The sequence below is a fragment of the Myxine glutinosa genome, chromosome 1 (genome assembly GCF_964187855.1).
Source record: "Myxine glutinosa chromosome 1, kmMyxGlut1.1, whole genome shotgun sequence".
Classification (NCBI taxonomy): Eukaryota; Metazoa; Chordata; class Myxini; order Myxiniformes; family Myxinidae; genus Myxine; species Myxine glutinosa.
This window is the reverse complement of record NC_136261.1, coordinates 306,652,868-306,676,979: the sequence shown is the minus strand read 5'-3', so window position 1 is coordinate 306,676,979 and position 24,112 is coordinate 306,652,868. Positions and strand designations below refer to the sequence as shown.

The following is a 24,112-nucleotide window of genomic DNA, read 5'->3' as shown; positions in this document are numbered from 1 at the left end:
GTCACACACACGGGGGAGAGTGGGTCACACACACGGGGGGAGAGTGGGTCACACACACGGGGGGAGAGCGGGTCACACACACGGGGGAGAGCGGGTCACACACACGGGCGAGAGCGGGTCACACACACGGGGGAGAGCGGGTCACACACAATGGGGAGAGTGGGTCACACACACAGGGGAGAGTGGGTCACACACACGGGGGAGAGTGGGTCACACACACGGGGGAGAGTGGGTCACACACACGGGGGAGAGTGGGTCACACACACGGGGGAGAGTGGGTCACACACACGGGGGAGAGTGGGTCACACACAGGGGATAGTGGGGGTCGCTTTACTCCTCTCCCTTCATTCCTTTCCAACTCCTCCTCCTCACTCCTCGCCCCCTACCCCAGCCTCCTCTCCCCCGTCCTCAGTCTCCTCTCCCCCGCCCTCAGTCTCCTCTCCCCCGCCCTCAGTCTCCTCTCCCCCGCTCTCAGTCTCCTCTCCCCCGCCCTCAGTCTCCTCCCCCCTCCCCAGTCTCCTCTCCCCCTCCCCCAGTCTTCTCTCCCCCTCTCCCAGTCTTCTCTCCCCCTCTCCCAGTCTCCTCTCACACTCCCCCAGTCTCCTCTCCCCCTCTCCCAGTCTCCTCTCACACTCCCCCAGTCTCCTCTCCCCCTCCCCCAGTCTCCTCTCCCCCTCCCCCAGTCTCCTCTCCCCCTCTCCCAGTCTCCTCTCCCCCTCCCCCAGTCTCCTCTCCCCCTCCCCCAGTCTCATCTCCCCCTCTCCCAGTCTCCTCTCCCCCTCCCCCAGTCTTCTCTCCCCCTCTCCCAGTCTCCTCTCCCCCTCCCCCAGTCTTCTCTCCCCCTCTCCCAGTCTCCTCTCACACTCCCCCAGTCTCCTCTCCCCCTCTCCCAGTCTCCTCTCACACTCCCCCAGTCTCCTCTCCCCCTCTCCCAGTCTCCTCTCCCCCTCTCCCAGTCTCCTCTCCCCCTCCCCCAGTCTCCTCTCCCCCTCCCCCAGTCTCCTCTCCCCCTCCCCCAGTCTCCTCTCCCCCTCCCCCAGTCTCCTCTCCCACTCCCCCAGTCTCCTCTCCCCCTCCCCCAGTCTCCTCTCCCACTCCCCCAGTCTCCTCTCCCCCTCCCCCAGTCTCCTCTCCCCCTCCCCCAGTCTCCTCTCCCCCTCCCCCAGTCTCCTCTCCCCCTCCCCCAGTCTCCTATCCCCCTCCCCCAGTCTCCTCTCCCCCTCCCCCAGTCTCCTCTCCCCCTCCCCCAGTCTCCTCTCCCCCTCCCCCTGTCGCCTCTCCCATTCCCCCTGTCTCTTCTCCCATTCCCCCTGTCTCCTCTCCCATTCCCCCTGTCTCCTCTCCCATTCCCCCTGTCTCCTCTCCCATTCCCCCTGTCTCCTCTCCCATCCCCCTGTCTCCTCTCCCATTCCCCCTGTCTCCTCTCCCATTCCCCCTGTCTCCTCTCCCATTCCCCCTGTCTCCTCTCCCATTCCCCCAGTCTCCTCTCACACTCCCCCTGTCTCCTCTCCCATTCCCCCTGTCTCCTCTCCCCCTCTCCCAGTCTCCTCTCACACTCCCCCAGTCTCCTCTCACACTCCCCCTGTCTCCTCTCCCCCTCTCCCAGTCTCCTCTCACACTCCCCCAGTCTCCTCTCACACTCCCCCAGTCTCCTCTCCCCCTCCCCCAGTCTCCTCTCACACTCCCCCAGTCTCCTCTCCCCCTCCCCCAGTCTCCTCTCCCCCTCCCCCAGTCTCCTCTCCCCCTCTCCCAGTCTCCTCTCCCCCTCTCCCAGTCTCCTCTCCCCCTCCCCCAGTCTCCTCTCCCCCTCTCCCAGTCTCCTCTCCCCCTCCCCCAGTCTCCTCTCCCCCTCTCCCAGTCTCCTCTCCCCCTCTCCCAGTCTCCTCTCCCCCTCCCCCAGTCTCCTCTCCCCCTCTCCCAGTCTCCTCTCCCCCTCTCCCAGTCTCCTCTCCCCCTCCCCCAGTCTCCTCTACCCCCTCCCCCAGTCTCCTCTCCCACTCCCCCAGTCTCCTCTACCCCCTCCCCCAGTCTCCTCTCCCCCTCCCCCAGTCTCCTCTCCCCCTCTCCCAGTCTCCTCTCCCCCTCTCCCAGTCTCCTCTCCCCCTCTCCCAGTCTCCTCTCCCCCTCTCCCAGTCTCCTCTCCCCCTCCCCCAGTCTCCTCTCCCCCTCTCCCAGTCTCCTCTCCCCCTCCCCCAGTCTCCTCTCCCCCTCCCCCAGTCTCCTCTCCCCCTCTCCCAGTCTCCTCTCCCCCTCCCCCAGTCTCCTCTCCCCCTCCCCCAGTCTCCTCTTCCCCTCCCCCAGTCTCCTCTCCCCCTCCCCCAGTCTCCTCTCCCACTCCCCCAGTCTCCTCTCCCCCTCCCCCAGTCTCCTCTCCCACTCCCCCAGTCTCCTCTCCCCCTCCCCCAGTCTCCTCTACCCCCTCCCCCAGTCTCCTCTCCACTCCCCCAGTCTCCTCTCTCCCTCCCCCAGTCTCCTCTCCCCCTCCCCCAGTCTCCTCTCCCCCTCCCCCAGTCTCCTCTCCCCCTCCCCCAGTCTCCTATCCCCCTCCCCCAGTCTCCTCTCCCCCTCCCCCAGTCTCCTCTCCCCCTCCCCCAGTCTCCTCTCCCCCTCCCCCTGTCTCCTCTCCCATTCCCCCTGTCTCCTCTCCCATTCCCCCTGTCTCCTCTCCCATTCCCCCTGTCTCCTCTCCCATTCCCCCTGTCTCCTCTCCCATTCCCCCTGTCTCCTCTCCCATTCCCCCTGTCTCCTCTCCCATTCCCCCTGTCTCCTCTCCCATTCCCCCTGTCTCCTCTCCCATTCCCCCTGTCTCCTCTCCCATTCCCCCTGTCTCCTCTCCCATTCCCCCTGTCTCCTCTCCCATTCCCCCTGTCTCCTCTCCCATTCCCCCTGTCTCCTCTCCCATTCCCCCTGTCTCCTCTCCCATTCCCCCTGTCTCCTCTCCCATTCCCCCTGTCTCCTCTCCCATTCCCCCTGTCTCCTCTCCCATTCCCCCTGTCTCCTCTCCCATTCCCCCTGTCTCCTCTCCCATTCCCCCTGTCTCCTCTCCCATTTCCCCTGTCTCCTCTCCCATTCCCCCTGTCTCCTCTCCCATTCCCCCTGTCTCCTCTCCCATTCCCCCAGTCTCCTCTCCCACTCCCCCAGTCTCCTCTCCCCCTCCCCCAGTCTCCTCTCCCCCTCCCCCAGTCTCCTCTCCCCCTCCCCCTCCCCCAGTCTCCTCTCCCCCTCCCCCAGTCTCCTCTCCCCCTCCCCCAGTCTCCTCTCCCCCTCCCCCAGTCTCCTCTCCTCCTCCCCCAGTCTCCTCTCCCCCTCCCCCAGTCTCCTCTCCCCCTCCCCCAGTCTCCTCTCCCCCTCCCCCAGTCTCCTCTCCCCCTCCCCCTGTCTCCTCTCCCATTCCCCCTGTCTCCTCTCCCCCTCCCCCTGTCTCCTCTCCCATTCCCCCTGTCTCCTCTCCCCCTCCCCCTGTCTCCTCTCCCATTCCCCCTGTCTCCTCTCCCCCTCCCCCTGTCTCCTCTCCCATTCCCCCTGTCTCCTCTCCCATTCCCCCTGTCTCCTCTCCCCCTCCCCCTGTCTCCTCTCCCCCTCCCCCTGTCTCCTCTCCCCCTCCCCCTGTCTCCTCTCCCCCTCCCCCTGTCTCCTCTCCCCCTCCCCCTGTCTCCTCTCCCCCTCCCCCTGTCTCCTCTCCCCCTCCCCCTGTCTCCTCTCCCCCTCCCCCTGTCTCCTCTCCCCCTCCCCCTGTCTCCTCTCCCCCTCCCCCTGTCTCCTCTCCCATTCCCCCTGTCTCCTCTCCCATTCCCCCTGTCTCCTCTCCCATTCCCCCTGTCTCCTCTCCCATTCCCCCTGTCTCCTCTCCCATTCCCCCTGTCTCCTCTCCCATTCCCCCTGTCTCCTCTCCCATTCCCCCTGTCTCCTCTCCCATTCCCCCTGTCTCCTCTCCCATTCCCCCTGTCTCCTCTCCCATTCCCCCTGTCTCCTCTCCCATTCCCCCTGTCTCCTCTCCCATTCCCCCTGTCTCCTCTCCCATTCCCCCTGTCTCCTCTCCCATTCCCCCTGTCTCCTCTCCCATTCCCCCTGTCTCCTCTCCCATTCCCCCTGTCTCCTCACCCATTCCCCCTGTCTCCTCTCCCATTCCCCCTGTCTCCTCTCCCATTCCCCCTGTCTCCTCTCCCATTCCCCCTGTCTCCTCTCCCATTCCCCCTGTCTCCTCTCCCCCTCACTCCGGCAGTTGTTCCAATCGAGCAGGAATGGCAAATATTAGAGGTAATTGAAGTTTTCTCTTGGAGCAACACAGTGTAAATCCGCCCCTCGTCCTGTTCATTCATCAGTGAAATGTTTAGCAGAACAGTACACGCAAGGTGACGTCATCAGACTTGCACTGCAATGATAATCTTCAACAATATTATCCGATACTTCATCCAGATTTACTTCAGCTGCTCTTGTATATGTTTGCTGAACACACATTACCTTCCAATGTCTTTGTTGCTCAACATCCCGTGCAAGTCTGTGTAAACGTTCATTGGCGGTCTCGTTCTGTTCCCTTATTATTTTATTCATTTTGAAGATAACATTGACAAACATGAGTGGCAACACGTAAACGATGCTCCGCCCCTCTCCCCACGTGCAGAGTACCGAATTGCAACTTTTTATTGTGACTACTGTTACGGATTCGTCACTTCCGTTGTTGTAGTTTTCTTCCACTGTAAACATTTTGGATTCCATGTACTATTATTGTTTTCAAAAGTTTTATTGTTCATGAACTGTTTTCAAAAGGTAGAAAAGTTAGAGTTAAAAGAAACAGGAAACCGGATCGGGAACCGGACGACGACGAAGAGGAAGAAGAGGAAAAGAAGGCAGAGCGAGTGGAGTCGGACAAGAAGCATAGTTGCTTTGCGGTCTGGAGCGAACGTTGGAACGTCTGGAGGTCTGGAACGTCTGGAGCAAGAGTCACGAGTGAATTTTGGGTTTCCCAGGAAAGGGATTCCGGCGACAGAGTGGTTATCGCTGTGACAGATTAACCTGCGTGTCAGGTTTTGGGATCGATTCCGGAGACAATCATCGTCGGGCCGTTAAGTATCGAGTATGGGCTGTAGGCCATTTTGACTCGCGTGTCGAGCAAGGTTTCTTTGCTTCGCTTCAGCCTTTGCGAGTCGCGCAAGGTTTTTCTTTACTTGACTTCAGCCGTTTTCACCGCATTCAGACGTATCTGGTGTGTGTGTGTGCAACGCGGATTGTGAAGGTAAATCTGAGGTTCGCCGACTGTGCGCCTCGGAACGTCCATACCCGAGGGTGTGATTTCCCAGTCGCCTGGAGGGTGCCTTCACACCGCTTTGGCAGCAGGACTGTAACTGCCAACCCAACGGGATTCTGGTCACGATTGGACATTGATCTGGCGATCACTGGAGCGAATCAACTTTGGCTGGAAGCCGGGAATAGAGACATTGGGAATCTTCTTCTTTTCGCTCACTTGGAGCACAGTGAGTTGTATTGTGTGAACCTGATGGTACCATCATAGGACACATATTGGTTGTACTTTTGATTACTATTGTTGTTGTACTGTTATTCTTGTGTGATCTTAATACAATATTTGTTTGTGGGTAACAATTGGTGTGGCTTCCCCATTGATCTTTGACATACAGAATAACACATTTTTCTGCCGTGACTCCTCTCGGGGCTCGGAGGTACACCGTGACCAGGGGGTCTGGGAGGAGCATGTAACACTACGTCCAGAGAATGAAACATTCCGACTATATAAAGAATACAGCTCAAATGGAAAGGTCCCTGGGAAAAAAGTATTTTAGGCGGTGTATAAGAACATTACCATTACACCTTTCTGTCTCGGGAAAACCAAAGTTACTCTTTTCGTTACAGCATACAAAATGACATTCATTAAATTAAAGATTTAAAATAAACTTCTCTAAAGGGTACGTGCACATAGCTTATAAAATAAGTATGAAAAAATATCTCTCAGCAATTTTCCATCTGTGTTTATTTATTTTACATCTGTGAATTATATGTCCATGCACACGTGAAATGGAGTTTGTTTATTAATCCTGGATGTGAACACGATTCAGCCTTGAAAACTCGTGCGAAAAAATAAATAAATCGATGGAATGAATGGAAGTTTAAACAGGATTATCTTTACTTCCGTATAATAATGATGAATGAAATAAGAACGAAGAAATATCTGTTGGCAATTTCCCGTCTGTGGCCATACGTGTAAGAAGCTCCGCACCTCTCCCCACATTGTTGACTTTTTATTGTGACTACGTCTAAATTAAATATTTCATCGTGGCGAATGTCATCAACTGGAAAAGTCCGCCGCAAATTTTAATATATCTCAGCAATTTCCCGTGTGTGCGTGAATTTTCTCAATTATTGCTGAAAGCGAGCCTAAAACCATCGATATAAATGAAATCAGATGGTGAGTTAGAGTGGAGATAAAGCCGTGAGAGAGTCTCAATGGTGTTTATGGTATCGGCCTTTGAAAATTAATTTCGTTCTTTAAACGGTAATTTTCATCGAATTTTATTCCCGTTTTTTTTTCAACCGAGTCTAAAACCATGTTAGCGACTGTGAAAAAAGAAAGGAGATATCAAATTAGAGTTGAAATAAAACTGTGAGAGAGAGCAAGACACCGCCGGGCCAAACAAAAGAGGCCTCAAAGCTTTGTAAGGAAAGAAAATGGTGGTGATTTGTTTTTGAAGCCCCTCCCAGACCGGGTGTAGCCACACCCCCAGACAGACAGAGTCACAGACAGAATCACCAATGGAGAATATTTAGATAGATAGATGGGATGGGATGGGATGGGAGGGGTGGGGGTTCTTGGAAGATTTGTATATTAGAGGAGGTGGTGTTTTTCGAGTATTTGAACATTAAATAAACAAGTAAAGAAATGAAGGAAGGTGAATACATTGTGGGAGGCGTATGGTTATAAGAGAAAGGAAGATGGTTACAGAGAGGATTATAGAGAGGAGTAAATAAAGGGCAAATAATGAGCCTGTATGTTATGGACAAAGGGATGGGAAGAAAGGTGGAGGGGTGGTCAATCAGCAGTCTTCTGTTTTGTATTTATCCATCTATAATTCCAGTAATCTCTGTACGTCTGTACGTTTGTTTGTCTGTGACCGCTGTTTCTCGACAACCACGGGTCCGATATACTTTTAACTTGCCAGGTATATTGCTGGGGACCCGAGGATGTGCCTTTTCAAGGTTTCATATTAATCGGACAATTACTTACCGAGCTATGTCCAAAAAACGATTCAACCAATCAGAGAGCAGCGAACGATCGCGTGTGCCGAACGTGGAGGACACACTCTGCCTCGGATGGCACATTTGAGAGCGTATTCATTTATTTCACGTTTGCAAACTATGTTGGCGTTAAACTATGTTTTAAAACTAATAAAACCGAATTTGCGATTCATTCGCTTTCCTGCACGTTTGTGCACGCGATGGCGATTTCTTTACCAAACTCCGGAAGCCGTTCGCTTTGGACCAAACCATTGCATGTAAATAGAGGGGGGGGGATTGTCACCGTACTCGCAAGCCGTTCGCTTTGGACCAAACCATTTCATGTAAATAGAGGGGGGGGATATAATTTTAGATATAGATATAGTACGGGCAATGCCCTAGTAAATATAAAAACGATGAACAAAGAAATGGCTCACCAAATTACAAGACCATACAATTACACATATCTTGGGAAGACATTAGGTTGACATCAAGGAATTTATTTGAAATCTCCTACCTTCGTCACGTGAGTAGTCTTCACCAGAGTGCGGCTCAAATAGGTAATCACCTGTAGCCAGTTCAAATGCCTGAAAAAAAGAGCAACCGGTCTCCTCATCTCAGATTAACATGAAAAGATGCAAAGCAACGTAGTCTGCACTGCTTGTAATTGGGGGTGGCTACTCCAGACATTGAACACCAATGTTATAATTGTGTGCAAATCAACAATTCACAAAGTTCTTCCATAACACCTGCAAGAGGTGCTCCTTGCATTGGTAAAAAGCTCCATCAGAGCAAAAGAAAGACAGTTGTCACATCGATACAAGCATGGCAGCGGGTAAGAACAACCATGTAGTGTGCAAGTGCAACATGGTGTACATGATGCCTTACCATACAGGCAGTGCTCCATATGTCTGCCGGGATCCCATAACCAGCACCTATAAGAACCTCCACTGCCCGATACTGCCGTGTCTGAATATCTTCTGTAAAGTGTTTATGCTGAAAGAAAAAAACCCTATAACTCAAGATCAAAAATGACATTATATAATTATTCTGATGTTCTGCCAAAGCAGTTTCTGGGCAAGGATTGTACTGGGCGGTTTGCCATTGCCTTCCCAGCAGTAGTAAAGGCAGGAATTTGTTCAGGGTGCTGGCAATAGCTCACCTACTCTTCTCGAAGGACACCGTGGGATTTTAAACATCCACCAACTAATGCTGGCAGAAAGGACGCCCGTTTAACGTCCATCAGAGGGACGGCACACACATTGATGAATCACCATGCCTTGAAACACTGGGACGACCAGTTTACAGCTGGGTCTGGATTCAAACTCAGACTAGATGGCTTAGAGGCGAGTGTGCGTACCTCTAACTAGGCCATCCTACCAGTCCTTGTGTAATTACACAAACACTGAAAGCACTCACTGCAAGTAAAGCCTGCAAGGTTGGGAATGGGTGAAAAACTATATCTCAATTTTTTGTAACAATAAAAAAACATCAACAAGAAAATATATCTCATTAATTGTAATAAAATGAAATCTCAACAATAAAATCTCTTTTTTTGTAAGAAAAAAATCTCAATAATTAAATATCTCAGCAAAGCAAAGTCATGGAATCCATCATTGCTTCGGATATGAAATCTTTCCTCTTCTCCAATGGCTTGATCTCTGATCATCAATTTGGTTTCAGACCAGGTCACTCTACTCTGGACATGCTGCTTCTGCTGTCTCAACAATGGATGGAGGTCCTCAATGCCAAACAGGAAATTAGAGCTGTCTCCCTCGACATATCACGTGCCTTCGATACGGTCTGGCACCCCGCTCTGCTCACCAAACTCTCCTCCTTTGGTATCCATGGAAATCTCCACGCATGGCTGGCGCACTTCCTCTCTAGTCGTAGTCAACGTGTGGCCCTGAATGGGTTTCTCTCATCTCCTCTTCCTGTGCTTTTTCTGGTCTTCATCAATGATCTCTCTGACTCTCTTGAAAATCCTCTCTATCTCTTTGCTGATGACTCCACTCTCTGCCGCTCCATTCCTCTTCCCTCAGATCGGCAGTCTGCAGCCTCCTCACTCTCTGCAGACCCGGACAAAATCACAGACTGGGCAAACAAGTGGAACATGTCTTTCAATCCTGACAAATCTCACACTCTTACGATGTCTCTCCGAAAAGACCGACTGGACAACCCTCCCATCTACTTTCTGAATAATCCTCTCCAAGAAGTTCTGTCACTCAAGCTTTTGGGTCTCACTATCTGCCATGATCTTTCCTGGGAAAACCACATTTCCAAACTGGCCTCCAAAGCCAGTCGCCGACTGGGCATCCTCCGTCGTGCGAAGTCCTTCCTTGGCACACCTGAGCTCCTCACCACATACAAGGCTTTCATCCGCAGCTCAATGGAATACTGCTCTCCCCTCTGGGCTGGTGCTCCTGCCTCACACCTAGCTCGTCTTCACGCTGTTGAAACCAAAGCGTTCAGAATCATTGGAATCTCCCATGATGATGCTATCTCCGAGGGCCTTTCACTTACTCACCACAGGCAGGTTGGTGGTCTTTCCATCTTCTACCGACTCCTCTCCGGCCTTGCTCCCCCAGCTCTCTCCGGGCTCTGTCCTCCAAATATTCCTGCAGGTCGCTCAAGATCTGCCTGCAACCCTCTTATGGTTAAACTGCAAAAATCAAGACTCTCTGCTCACCTTCACTCCTTCATTCCTCTTTTCTCCCGCCTCTGGAACAAACTCCCTCACTCCCTTCAATCCCACTCCTCCCTCCAGGTCTTTAAAACAGCTGTTCACCACCATCTCTTATCTTCCCCCATCCAAAACCTTGATCTTTTCTATCCCCGCTAATTCACCCCAGATCCACCTTGTTTGAAATTCCAACTTCTTTCCTGGAAGTCCTGGCAGTGTCCATATGTGTTATACCTCTCCCACCCCCCCTTCCCATGCCCCCCCCCCAAAGCCCTCGCCCTCTCTCAGATCTCTCGATGTCTCCATGTCTCTCGGTCCCTGCTCTCAAATGTTGTGTTTGTGTCCTTCCCCCTCTCTCCCCATCTTGTCTACCGCTCCCGATGTTATATGTTTTATGTGTCGGTTTGTCTTTCTGTGTGATTAATGTTCGCTCTTTCACGAGCCTCGATCTTGTATACAAAACAAAAAAACAAAAAAAATCTCAATTTTTTGTAATAAAAATAAAATGTTATACATCTCAATTTTTTGTAATAAAAAAAACCTAAATGAACCACCTTTAGTGGTCATTTTTCCCTGCAGCGCAGGGGTTGGCCTTTTTTGGGCACCGTGGTCCCCTTTTTGAAGCAATGTTTTACAGCCGGATGCCCTTCCTGCCGCCAACCCTGTAAGTCACCTCTTGCGATACACAAGGAATTACCAGTGAACTGGTCAAAAAAAAACCTAAATAAAATATAGAAATTTTTTGTAATAAAAAAAATCAATAAAATGTATATCTCAATTTTCTGGAATAAAAAACATCTCAACAATACAACAATAACAACAACAACATGCATTTTAAGGCCATTTTCCCTGCAAGAGCGGGGGTTAGCCTAGCCTTGCGGTCCCCATGACAATCTTCTCCATTTTGCCCTATTTTCTGCATCTCTCCTTGTTAACCCCCTTGCCTGCATGTCTTCTTCAACCAAGTCTTTCTCGGTCTTCCCCGTCCTCTACTTCCTCCTACATTCATTTCCATCACTCTTCTCAACCAGTCACTTTCATTCTTCCTCAACACATGACCAAACCATCTCAACCTGTTCCTCTTCACAGCATCAATCACAGGCACTATTCCCATCATCTTTCGCAATTCATCATTTGTCTTCCTCTCTCTCAACGATACTCCACACATCCACCGAACCATTCGCATTTCCACCCTTTCCAGCCTTCGTTGCTGCTCTACATCCATGACCCATGTCTCGCTCCCATAAATCATAACACTTCTCACACATGCAGCATACACCTTTCCCTTCAGCTTCAACGACACTCCCCTCCTCATCAGCACGCCACTCAGTTCCCGAAACTTCATCCATGCACATCTCACTCTAGCAACCGTTGCCGAGTCTGATCCACCTCCATTCAGCATGTCTCCGAGATAGCAAAATGTTTTCACACCTTCCAGCTTCACGCCGTCTCCAAGATCCAACTCAACATTTCCTCCATCTGCAGCTCCCTCTGTGCACACCTTACATTTGAATGTAGCTGCCACACTGGTTAATGACGCTCTCAGACCACTACATTTTTGATGAACCCACTCAGCGCACATTGTACATTGAATGGAGTTCACTCCGACACCCTTCCTGCACACAGCACATGGCCACTTCCCAGTTCTTTCCACCTCACCACATGCTTTACCACTTGCCATCACCTTCGTCTTTCCTATATTCACCTTCAGACCTTTTGTCTCCATACATTCCTTCCACTTGTTCATCTTTTCCTTCAGTCCATCCCTACTTTCCGCAATCAACACCAGATCATCTGCATACAACAACTCCCACGGTAAACCCTCCTTTACGGTCTGAGCCAGCACCTCCATCACAGCTACAAATAGTAGTGGACTTCGTACCTGACCGACCTACAAAAATCATCTCAACAATAAAATATATAAATTTTTTGTAATAAGAAAAATCTCAATTTTCTGTTACCAAAAAAAAAATCTCAATTTTTTGTAATTAAAAAAACAATCTCCACAAAATATATCTAAATTTTTTCTAGTAAAAAAAACAAAACTCAATAAAACATCTTAATTTCATGTGCTGATCATAACTACCAAGTTTGGTGAATTTCCGCACCACAATTGTTTCGGAGATAGCATGACAAACGGGTGTACGGACAGACAGATAGATAAAGCAGATTACAATACCCCTCCCCCAGCCCCCCCCCCCCCCGTTTTTTCCCCAAAAAGTGTGGAGATAACACAGTCATGAAGACAAAGACCACATGTTATGCTGGTATTTACAATTCAAGAAGTGGCCTGAAGGTCGAGCTGAATTAAAAACTGACCTTTATTGCAAGAGTGGACCCTATTTAACTGACCCCAAAAAACATTTGGCACAACGTAACAATGAAGCAACATGTCCATTGCATAAACATTTACAACGGGTTAAAATCTCTGAAGTGTGAAAGGAGAGACCATTTATGTGGACAGAAATCTCAATGAACTGAAATCCCATTCAGCAAGACAATATTTTCTTGATTTGATACTTTTCCATCATTCAACGGCATGGGAAATAGAATACACATTTTGAAAGAATTCAACACTGGGTGTAAACTTACCACCCAGCAGGCATTTCCCAAGTCTGCAATTTTTACTTTGATTTTGTCTGCATTCCTGGGATCCAGTGGATTCACAAGCAGGTCAGCAGCATTGCAACCTGCAGATTGAACAAAATATAACATAAAACAATGTAAATACACGTTTGGATTGTAAAAACCTTACATTCATCTTCCATTAAATCATGTTGAGTTTGGGGACTTACCATGTAAGCGCTCAGTAGAACTGCCTTCAGAGAATGTTCGGCCTCTGGCCACTGGCCTGAATTCGCCCTGATCTACAAGAGTAGATCCGTCAGAGACTGCCGAACTGGATAACGTGGAGAGCGTCGTCTCTGAAATGCCCGACAGCTGAGAGCCAGAGGTACCTGAAAACTGTGAACCGGAGGTGCCTGACAATTGAGATCTGGAATCGTCAATGGACCTTATGTTTGGGTTTGAGTTGCTGGGAATTTTGAAGTTGGGGCATCCAGAAAGTTGAGAAGTTGAGTCATTATAATGCTGTGAAACAGGTGTGTTGGAGTGTCCATTCGGGATATGACCGTTGCATTTTGCAAAAGACTCTTGGGAGTTTGTAGCAGAACTTTGTGGGCACTGCAACTCATTGAAACCTCCAAGGTGAGTAAGCCAAGGAGGCTTGACCCTGAAGACCTCCTTCCATTGTTCATTATCTTGCTTCTTGTCTCCATCAAGATTATTCGTCTTTGAAACCTCTTCATTGGGAAGTTCCTGCATTCGCTGATGAACTGGCACCAATTTATCTTCAAATTCATTTTCCTGCCTTTGATTTGCTATCTGAAGCATTTTATCCTCATTTACATGCACAATCTGTCTCATGCCATTACCTATTTCTGCAAAGCACAACTTCCTTTCTGTGGTATATTCATCTTGAAACCTTTCATTCAGGCTACCATCTTCATCTCTGGTTTTGTTTGCACCGACACCAGCCTGCTGAGCCTCCTGTGAACATGCACCAGCCTCCCAGGTATTCTGTGCACCTGAACCATGCTCAATATCCTTCTGCGTGCTTGCACGAACTTCCCTGGATTTCTTCACACCCACTTCCCTATCATTCTGTGCAACTGCACCAACCTCCTTGTCCTTCTGCATGCATGCATCAGCCTCTCTGTCCTGCTCACCTGCAACAACCTCTCTATTATTCACACCTGCAGCCACCTTGCTTGACTTCTGCATCCTCTCACAAGACTCCCTCGTCTTATGTGCACCCCCACCAGCCTCCCTGGCATCCTGCACATCCGCATTAGTCTCTATATCCTTTTCAGTGGCCTCACCAGCCTCAATGGCTTGCTGAGCATCCATAATAGCCTCAATTGCCTTCTCAGCATCCTCGATGGCCTTTTCTGTACCCTCATCCTCCTCCTTGGTCATCTTAGCACCCTCAGCATAATCCATGGACTTCTCAGCCCTCCAACATGTCTCCCTAACATGCTCACCTGCACTAGCATCAATGTCCTTATGTTCATCTGCACCAGCCTCCCTGGCTATATGCTCACCTGTAACAGCCTTCCTGGATGTCTGCATGCTCGCATCTGCTTCTTTGACCTTTTGAACACATACACCAGCCTCCTTGACCATCTCAGCACCCATGCAACCCCCACTACCCTTTTCTGTGCACGCCTCACCCTTCATATCCCCGTCTTCCACACCATGCTTCTCCATGCCCTCGTCCACCTCACCTTGATTATTTGCACCCTCACCTGGTACACTGTGCCTGTCCATGCCCGATTTGATGCTCATCTCCATTCCCGCTCCCACGACCATTTCCACACCACCCGTCTCTGCACCTGCCCCATCTTGCGTCTCCATGCCAGCACCCACCCCACTGCCCTTTGTGGCCAACTTCCTGCTCATTCCACCACTCCTCTCTATGCCCTCCCTACTACCCCTCTCTGCATAGGCACCACTCCCACTGCACAAATTCATGCCTGCAGCAGCCTCCTTAGCCTTCCCTACACCAGCAGCATCCTCCCTGGCCTTCGTAGCCTCATCCCCATCCTTCTTTGCAGCAGTGGCACCCTCCACCACCTTTTCCATACCTGTGCCTGTACCCGATTTATCTCCACCTGCACACATGCTGGCATCACCAGCATTCTCTCCATCCATCACGGCCTCCTCCATACATACATCATGCTCCTTTATGTTCTCAGAGCACACACTAATCCTCCTTGTCAAATCAAGGTGCACACCAGCCTCTTGCTCCTTCTCAACAAAGAAACCCTTTACTTTCTTCTTTTGTACTTCACTTACTGTGAATTTCTCATCACCTTTTATCTCCTTGTGGAACATACCAGATATACTCATTCTTTCATCATAATCCTTACATATATCATCCTGTTCAACTGCGTTGAAACTTTCTTGCATTTGTGTTTTCCCACTAAGCGTTTCATTCCTCCCCGACAATTCATTTATATCCATCCCCTTCTCTTCTTTCTCTTCCCTCACTTCCTCTTTATGCCCTAATACCATGCAGACATCTCCATTTAGAATCAAGTTATTAGCTTCTGAGACACTTGTTCGTTTCACGATAGATGGGAGAACAGTAGCTCCAGGAGGTAAAATAGACACAACTGTGTTATGAGCAGCAGCTGGAAGGCCATATGTTACTGGAGGCAGTGAGATCAAAGGGCTAGAATGAGCAAAAATGAATGGCGTTGATGTGCAAAATGGGAATGCTGGGGGCAGAGAAACTGTTGGAGGTATGGTCACAAGGGGTGTGGCAAGAGAAGCTGAAAGGGCAATCGCCGGAGGAATAGCGGTTGACATTGGTGGGGGCTGGAATTTTGAAGTGGCTTGAATTGATGGGTGAGAAGCAAAAGAGGATGTAGCAGGCAGAGCACAAGAAAATGGAGGTAGTTCTGAGTCAAGCGTGTTGTTAACAGGTAAAGTTGTCAATGTCGATGGAAGGACAGCAGGAGGCTGAGATGTGGCAGCTGGTAGATTCAAACCAGGTGGCAGAAATGGGGATGTAGGAAAAGTCCTTGTGGGAAAAGACATAGATGGGAGCATTGAGGATGTGTTGGAGAGTGGATGTGTAGTGCACTGCAAGTTTACGGCATGAGGAAGTGAAACTGAGTGCACTGGTGCTATTGGAGGTTGGGGAGTGAGTGGAGTGGATGAAGGACAAGCAACTGAGATAGTTTGCTTGGCTGAGGACTGTTGTGAAGTTGTGGGAACTGTTTCCACCAAACACTGAGGAAAAGAGGTCAAGGCTTCTTGTTTGCGAACTTGAGCACATGAAGAGGTGGAATGCAAGACACCACCTGTTGGAAGGAAATGAATATAATGTAAAATTGGTCAATTGATCACGAGCTATGAAAGTCACAAGCTATGAAAAGTCATCTGATTATCGATGCAACGTCAATGAAAAGTTTTGACCACACTTATTATTCCACAATGACATGGCAAGAGATCTTACAATGGAGGCATGGAAATTAAGTGCATTGATAGTCACGAGCAGAAGACTGTGGTAAAAATATGACGATATTAAAAAGGGGAAAATGGGAGCCGTTTATTCTTGCACTGGTTAAAAAAAACCACCTTTAGAGGCCATTTTTCCCCGCAAAGCGGGGGTTGGCCTTTTTCGGGAAACCGTGGTTGTTGTTGTTTTTCGGTCCCCTTTTTTGAAGCAATGTTTTACGGCCGGATGCCCTTCCTGACGCCAACCCTTTTTTGCCGCCTTGCACTGGTTGAAAGAACAAAAATGGTTATATATTTCTTAACAGCAAATAAAACTTGTTTTCAGGAGCAATCGAGGCAGCGGTCTGTTGCCGATAAACTGCCAAGGTTCAATTTCTTGTCCAATTGAAAATATATATATAATTTTCCTGTAGTTTTGGATTAATTTGAAGCAACTTCCACTTAATTGTTTTTCTGAGGAAGGTTTTTGTGTTTCAGGGTGGTACAGACAGACAGGTTGAGTCTAATGTGTGTGTGTGTGTGTATATGTGTATATGTATATATATATATATATTATATTGTGGCGGACACAAAAGCCCACTGGCGTGGTGACATCATTCCGCGCACCAAGTGGGCGGTGGCCACGCCCGAGGGGTAGGCGTGGCCTCATGATATACACCGGGCGCGCAGCCCGGAGGCCGGAGCGCGCCAGTGTTACAGTGAGCTCCTGAAATAAAGACGCTTATAAGTTACCGCTTGTCCGCTTCCTCCTTGCTCGCAAGCAGCGCGCGTAACGCCGCGCTTTACTGGTGACCCCCTTGACGTTGGATCTGCCGGAGCGATCCTTCCACACGCGACGCCATTGCCATGGCCAACTTCATCAAACTTCCCGAATTTTGGGAGGCTCAGGCCGAAGTCTGGTTCGTCCAGGCCGAGCCCAATTTCAGCTTCGGCGCCTCACCGGCGATGACACGCGCTATTGCCACGTCGTCGCCTCCCTCGGGCCCGGCACGGCCGCTCGAGTTGTGTCCGTCCTTCGCCACCCACCGGACGGCCACAAGTACGAGGCACTCAAGCGGCTACTCCTAGCCACGTTCGGCCTCACGGACGACGCACGGGCCGACCGCCTCCTGGATCTCCCCGAGCTCGGTGACACGCGCCCGTCGGTCCGAATGGACCATATGCTGTCACTGTTGGGCGACGAAGCCCCCGGTTCTCTATTCCGGGCGCTTTTCCGTCACCAACTTCCAGCGCAGGTTCGCCTCGCGTTGGCCGGGACCGGGCTAACGGAACCCCGAGCATTGGCAGCCAAGGCGGAAAAGTACTTCGCCGCTTCGGACACGAGGGCGAGAGTCGGCGTGGCCGTCACGGCCCTCGTGGCTGATGCTGCTGCTGATGCTGCTGATCCACATCATCAGCTTATACAGCATACGCAGCATGCTGATATCCACCTCGTGACCGCCGCCACGCCCCGCCCACCGCCGCGACGAAAACCGCCACCGCGGGGAAACCCGCCAACTCCACTGGCCTGGCGGAGCCAGCCGCGCTCCTCCAGCTCCACCACCTGGTGCTGGTTCCATGCCAAGTTCGGCCACGAAGCTCGGCAGTGTCATCCGCCATGCTCCTTCAACAGGTCGGGAAACGCCTGGGCCGGCGCTCAATAGTGGCGATGAGCGCCGGCCGTTCAAGCAGCCTGCTGTTCATAACGGACACCTTCTCCGGGCGCCGTTACCTGTGCGACACGGGAGCGCAGGTGAGTGTCGTTCCCGCCGGCACGTCAGACAAGCACGCCGCGGGTGGGGGCCCCACGCTGCTTGCCGCGAACGGGACGCCCATCCGTACGTACGGAAAACGCTGCCTCTCTCTGCGGTTCGGAGGGCAGGTTTTCCGATGGACGTTCGTCACCGCCGACGTGCCCATGGCACTGCTTGGCGCGGACTTCCTGTGCGCTAATGGGCTCCTGGTCGACGTCAAGCGCAGACGTCTTGTCCAGGCCGAGATGTTCAGCTCGCTCGCTTGTGCGTTGCCCAGCTCAACGAGTGGCTTGCCAAGCGGCTTGCCGAACGGTTCGGTTCCGGCCACGTTGGTCTGTACGCTTCCGGCAGCGGACGCATTCACCCGCCTCCTTGCCGGCTTCCCGGCCCTCACGCGGCCCACCTTCTCGGCGGGGGCCGTCAAGCACGGGGTGGCCCATCACATCCCCACCGTCGGGCCACCGGTCTACGCCCGGGCACGCCGCCTCGAGCCGACGAAGCTGGCGGTGGCAAAAGCGGCGTTCGCTACCCTGGAGCGACTCGGCATCGTTCGGCGCTCAGAGAGCGCTTGGGCGTCGCCGCTGCACATCGTGCCGAAGCCCGGCGGGGGATGGCGACGGTGCGGGGACTATCGCCGTCTCAATGACGCCACGACTCCCGACCGCTACCCCGTCCCCCACATTCAGGACTTTTCCGCCCGTTTGGCGGGCATGTCCTTCTTCTCGAAGGTGGACCTCATACGCGGCTACCATCAGGTCCCCGTCAGGCCGGAGGACGTCCCGAAGACGGCGGTCATCACGCCATTCGGACTCTTCGAGTTCCTGCGCATGCCCTTCGGTCTGAAGAATGCGGCTCAGGCGTTCCAGCGACTGATGGACAGCGTCCTGCATGACTTGGATTTTGTCTACGTCTACCTGGACGATATCCTCGTCGCCAGCGCGTCCCGCGAAGAGCACCTACGCCACCTCCGCACGCTCTTCGAACACCTGGGCCAGCATGGCCTGATTGTGAACCCTGCAAAGTGCCGGTTCGGCGCCACCATAATCGATTTTCTGGGGCACCGTGTCACCAGGCACGGAGCCGTCCCCCTGCCGGCCAAGGTGGAGGCGGTGAAGGGGTTTCCGCGCCCCCGCACGATCAGAGGGCTGCAGGAGTTCCTGGGCATGGTGAACTTTTACCATCGGTTCCTGCCCCGTATCGCCCAGCTCCTGCGCCCCCTGCACGAAGCTCTCCGAGGTAAGCCGGGCAAAGGCGACGTTACCTGGACCGAGCAGATGGACACGGCGTTCACGGGCGCGAAGCTCGCCTTGGCTAACGCCACCATGCTCGTGCACCCGGCGCCCGATGCACCGATCGCCCTCACCACCGATGCCTCGGACTACGCGGTGGGCGCAGTGCACGAGCAATGGGTGCGTGGAGCTTGGCAACCGCTGGCGTTCTTTAGCCGGCAGCTTCGCCCGCCCGAACGCCGTTACAGTACCTTCGACCGCGAGTTGCTCGGGCTTCACTTGGCGGTCAGGCACTTCCGCCATCTGCTCGAGGGCCGTGCGTTCACTGCCTTCGTCGACCACAAGCCGCTGATCTTCGCGATGGGCAAGGTCACCGAGCCGTGGTCGGCCCGGCAGCAGCGTCACCTCTCGGCCGTGTCCGAGTACACGACGGACATCCAGCACGTCGCGGGGAAGGACAACCCGGTGGCGGATTGCCTTTCCCGGGCCGTCGCCCACGCAGTCCACCTCGGCATCGACTATGCCCGGATGGCAGCGGACCAGGCCGCTGACCCCGACGTCCAGGCCTTGCGGACCGCCGTCACGGGCCTCCGCGTCACCGAGGTGGCGTTCGACGGCGCGGGCGTGGCCCTCTTGTGCGACGTCTCCCTCGGGCGTCCTCGCCCCATCGTGTCCGCGGGCTGGCAGCGCCAGGTGTTTGACGCCATCAACGGCCTGTCCCACCCGGGCGCGAGGGCCTCCCAAAGGCTGATCGCCGACAAGTTCGTCTGGCATGGCCTCCGGAAGGCCGTCCGCGGCTGGGCCAGGACGTGCCTCGCGTACCAGCGCGCCAAGGTGCACCGGCACACCCAGGCCCCGTTGGCCCCGTTCACGGTGCCGGAACGCCGGTTTGACCACGTCCACGTGGACCTGGTGGGACCTCTGCCCCCCTCGCGGGGTTTCACCTACGTCCTCACCATGGTGGACCGCACCACCCGGTGGCCGGAGGCCGTGCCCTTGGCGTCGACAACGGCGGCCGATGTCGCGCAGGCTTTCATCGCCACCTGGGTCGCCCGGTTCGGCGCCCCCTCAGACATCTCGTCCGACCGCGGCCCCCAGTTCACCTCGGAGCTCTGGGGGGCGGTCGCGCAGGGGCTCCGGGTCCGGCTGCACCGAACCACGGCCTACCACCCCCAGGCTAACGGCCTGTGTGAGTGATTTCACCGCTCATTGAAGGCCGCGCTCCGGGCCACCCTCCGCGACGGCGGCTGGGTCGACAGGCTCCCCTGGGTCCTGCTGGGCCTCTGGACGGCGCCCAAGGAGGACCTGCGCGCATCCGCGGCGGAGTTGGTCTTCGGGCAACCGCTGCGGGTGCCGGGCGAGTTCCTCCCCTACTCCACGGCACCATGGTCCGCGGCACAGCAGCGCTCCGCTCTGCAAGCGACCGCCCAGAGGTTCGCCCCGGTGCCAACGGCATGCCACGGGCACCCACCGACGCACGTCGCCCCGGAGCTTCGCACGGCGGAGTACGTCTTCGTCCGCCACGATGCCCACCGGACACCACTGCGGCCCCCGTACGACGGGCCTTTCCGCGTGCTGGAGACCGGGGCGAAGCACTTCACCCTGGACATCGGCGGTACTCCTGACCGCGTTTCGGTGGACCGCCTCAAGCCGAGTTATATATATATATATATATATATATATATATATATATATATATATATATATATATATATATATATATGTATATACATATATATGTACTTGCTTGGCTCGGCTCGCTACGCTCGCCTCACCACGCGTCGTTACTGTGGAACTGGCTTATTTTAGCTGAGGATAATGACTGCACCTGAGGTGCTGTGTTGTCATGATTTACACCAATCATAATACAGCAATTATTTTGCACAAATTTATTTGTCGTGTTTGTGATATTACATTTTTATAAGCAATTTAAGTTGAAGATTTAGGTTGAAAAAATATATGAAATTCAAAAAAGAACCCCTCAGCACATACATACGGGAGGGGTAGGGGCAGACTGGAAGTTTGGGACGATTACACCTTTTTTTGTACACAGAATCGAGGCTCGTGAAAGAGCTAACATTTATTTCACAAACAAATCAACCAGACAAACAAAATATATAAAAAGAGGGAGCGGAAGACAAGATGGGGAGAGAAGGGGAAGCACACAAACATAACATTTGAGAGCAGGGAGATGTGTGGGAGGGAGAGGGCTTGGGGGGAGGAGGCGTGGGAAGGGATGGGAGAAGTATAAAACACAAGGACACCAAGGACTTCCAGGAAAGAAGTTGGGATTTCAAAAAAGTGGATTTGGGGTGAAATTAGCAGGGGTAGAAAAGATCAAGGTTTTGGATGGGGGAAGATAAGAGATGGTGGTGAACAGCTGTTTTAAAGACCTGGAGGGTGGAGTGGGATTGAAGAGAGTGAGGGAGTTTGTTCCACAGGCGGGAGAAAAGAGGAGTGAAGGTGAGCAGAGAGTCTTGATTTTGGCAGTTTAACCATAACAGGGTTGCAGGCAGATCTTGTGCGACCTGTAGGAATATTTGGGGGACAGAGCCCAGAGAGAGCTGGGGGGGCAAGGCCAGAGAGGAGTCGGGAGAAGACGGAAAGACCACCAACCTGCCTGCGGTGAGTGAGTGAAAGGCCCGTGGAGTTATCTTCATCGCGGGAGATTCCAATGATTCTGAACGCTTTGGTTTCAACAGCGTGAAGACGAGCTCGGTGTGAGGCAGGAGCACCAGCCCAGAGGGGAGAGCAGTAATCCATTGAGCTGCGGATGAAAGCCTTGTATGTGGTGAGGAGCTCAGGTGTGCCAAGGAAGGACTTCGCACGACGGAGGATGCCCAGTCGGCGACTGGCTTTGAAGGCCAGATTTGAAATGTGGTTTTCCCAGGAAAGATCATGGCAGATAGTGAGACCCAAAAGCTTGAGTGACAGAACTTCTTGGAGAGGATTATTCAGAAAGTGGATGGGAGGGTTGTCCAGTCGGTCTTTTCGGAGAGACATCGTAAGAGTGTGAGATTTGTCAGGATTGAAAGACATGTTCCACTTGTTTGCCCAGTCTGTGATTTTGTCCAGATCTGCAGAGAGTGATGAGGCTGCAGACTGCCGACCTGAGGGATGAGGAATGGAGCGACAGAGAGTAGAGTCATCAGCAAAGAGATAGAGAAGATTTTCAAGAGAGTCAGAGAGATCATTGATGAAGACCAGAAAAAGCACAGCGCCCAGAACACTGCCTTGGGGAACTCCAGCCTGAACAGGAGGAGGAGATGAGAGAAACCCATTCAGGGCCACACGTTGACTACGACTAGAGAGGAAGTCCACCAGCCATGTGTGGAGTTTTCCATGGATACCAAAGGAGGAGAGTTTGGTGAGCAGAGCGGGGTGCCAGACCGTATCGAAGGCACGTGATATGTCAAGGGAGACAGCTCTAATTTCCTGTTTGGCATTGAGGACCTCCATCCATTGTTGAGAAAGCAGAAGCAGCATGTCCAGAGTAGAGTGACCAGGTCTGAAACCAAATTGATGATCAGAGATCAAGCCATTGGAGAAGAGGAAAGATTTCATATCTGAAGCAATGATGGATTCCATGACTTTGCTGATAATTGGGAGAAGTCTGATTGGTCTGTAGTTGCTAGGATCTGTTTTTGCACCTTTTTTGTGCAAAGCGGTGATGTTGGCTGATTTGCAAGCAGATGGCAGATGACCTTGAGCAAAAGAGAGGGTGAAGAGAACAGAGAGAGGGAGTGAAAGAGCGGAAGAACAGGATTTAGGACCCGTGGGCTGATGCCGTCAGGTCCAGTTGCAGAATCAGTCGAGGGTTGACAGAAACTTTTCCACCTTGTCAGGAGGAAAGTACACAGAGTCCAGGAGCAGCTGGGTACGACTGGGTACGGTGGGTACAGAGAGGGATGGGTTTGGGACACAAGATTTCGAGGCAAACACAGAGTTGAGGCATTCAACTTTTCCACGTGCGGAGTCAGCCGTGTAGCCGTTTGAGGTGAGGGAGGGGATGGAGGGGGAACAAACACCAGAAACAGATTTGACCAGACGCCACCAGGATTTGGAAGAGGGAGACAGATAAGAGAGTTCGGTCTTGAGAACGGAGAGATATTGTTTCCTGGCTCTCCTGAGGGTGGACACACACTTGTTTCGGGTTTTGTGAAAGGAAATGAGATTTCCTTCCGTTGGATTTGCTTTCCAGGAGACGAAAGCAAGTTGTTTCTGGGCAACAGCCTCACCACAAGATTCCGTGTACCATGGACGGGAGGAAGGGTATGACAACTGAAGACGAGATGGGATAAATCTGTGCATGAGAGAGAGCAATTTACATTGGGAGAATTCCCAGGATGAGTTGATGTCAGAGGCGGTAGAGATGGGAGACCAGTCCAGATGATTGATGGCTGCTTGAAGACCGTGCCAGTTGGCCTGAGTGAAATGTCAGACTCGTCGACGCTGAGGAGGCTCTCTGAGAATGGTCAGAGAGATGTCCAATTTAACAAGCACATGATCAGATGAGCCGATTGGAGCAGAAGAAGAGCAGCAGACATTTTCAGGGAAGTTAGTCATAACCAAGTCCAGAAGAGAAGATGCTCCGTTGACTGAGATCCGGGTCGGGAAATTGACAGATTGTGTCAGTCCCAGTGAGTCGCAGAAGTCCTTTGCTGAAGAGCCTTGGCTGGTGAGAGAGGTACCCACACCCAGCCAACTGGCCTGGTGACAATTGAAATCACCACATATGAGGAAGAGAGAGTTGGGATGAGTAGATAGAAGTTGGTCCATATTATCAGACAGCGAGATGTAGATGGAGTAATCATGTAATTCAAATCACGTAATTCACCTCACCACCACGTAATTTAAAACACCTCACCACCACGGAATTCAAAACACCTCACCACCACGTAATTTAAAACACCTTAACACCAAGTAATTCAAAACACCTCATCACCAACTAATTCAAAACACCTCACCACCTCATAATTACAAACACCTCACCACCACATAATTAAAAACACCTCACCACCAAGTAATTCAAAACACCTCACCATCACGTCATTCAAAACACCTCACAACCACTTGATTGAAAAACACCTCACTACCACGTCGTTTAAACACCTCACCACCACATAATTCAAAATACCTCACCACCACGTGATTCAAAACCACCACCACGTTATTAAAAACACTTCACAACCACGGAAACAAAAGTTTGAGGGAGT

General features: G+C 52.2%; 1 protein-coding gene across 2 annotated transcripts in view; it reads right to left on the bottom strand.

The window, feature by feature from the left end:
• Positions 1-24,112, bottom strand: part of LOC137439677 (uncharacterized) — a 213,439-nt gene that overhangs the window by 42,166 nt on the left and 147,161 nt on the right. For both annotated transcript variants that reach the window (XM_068135666.2, XM_078768399.1), the window contains exons 11-14: positions 12,703-15,777; positions 12,500-12,597; positions 8,113-8,220; positions 7,742-7,811 (exon numbers count right to left, since the gene is read on the bottom strand). In XM_068135666.2, coding sequence (XP_067991767.2) covers positions 7,742-7,811; positions 8,113-8,220; positions 12,500-12,597; positions 12,703-15,777 — 3,351 coding nt within the window. The remainder of the gene's footprint in view (positions 1-7,741; positions 7,812-8,112; positions 8,221-12,499; positions 12,598-12,702; positions 15,778-24,112) is intronic.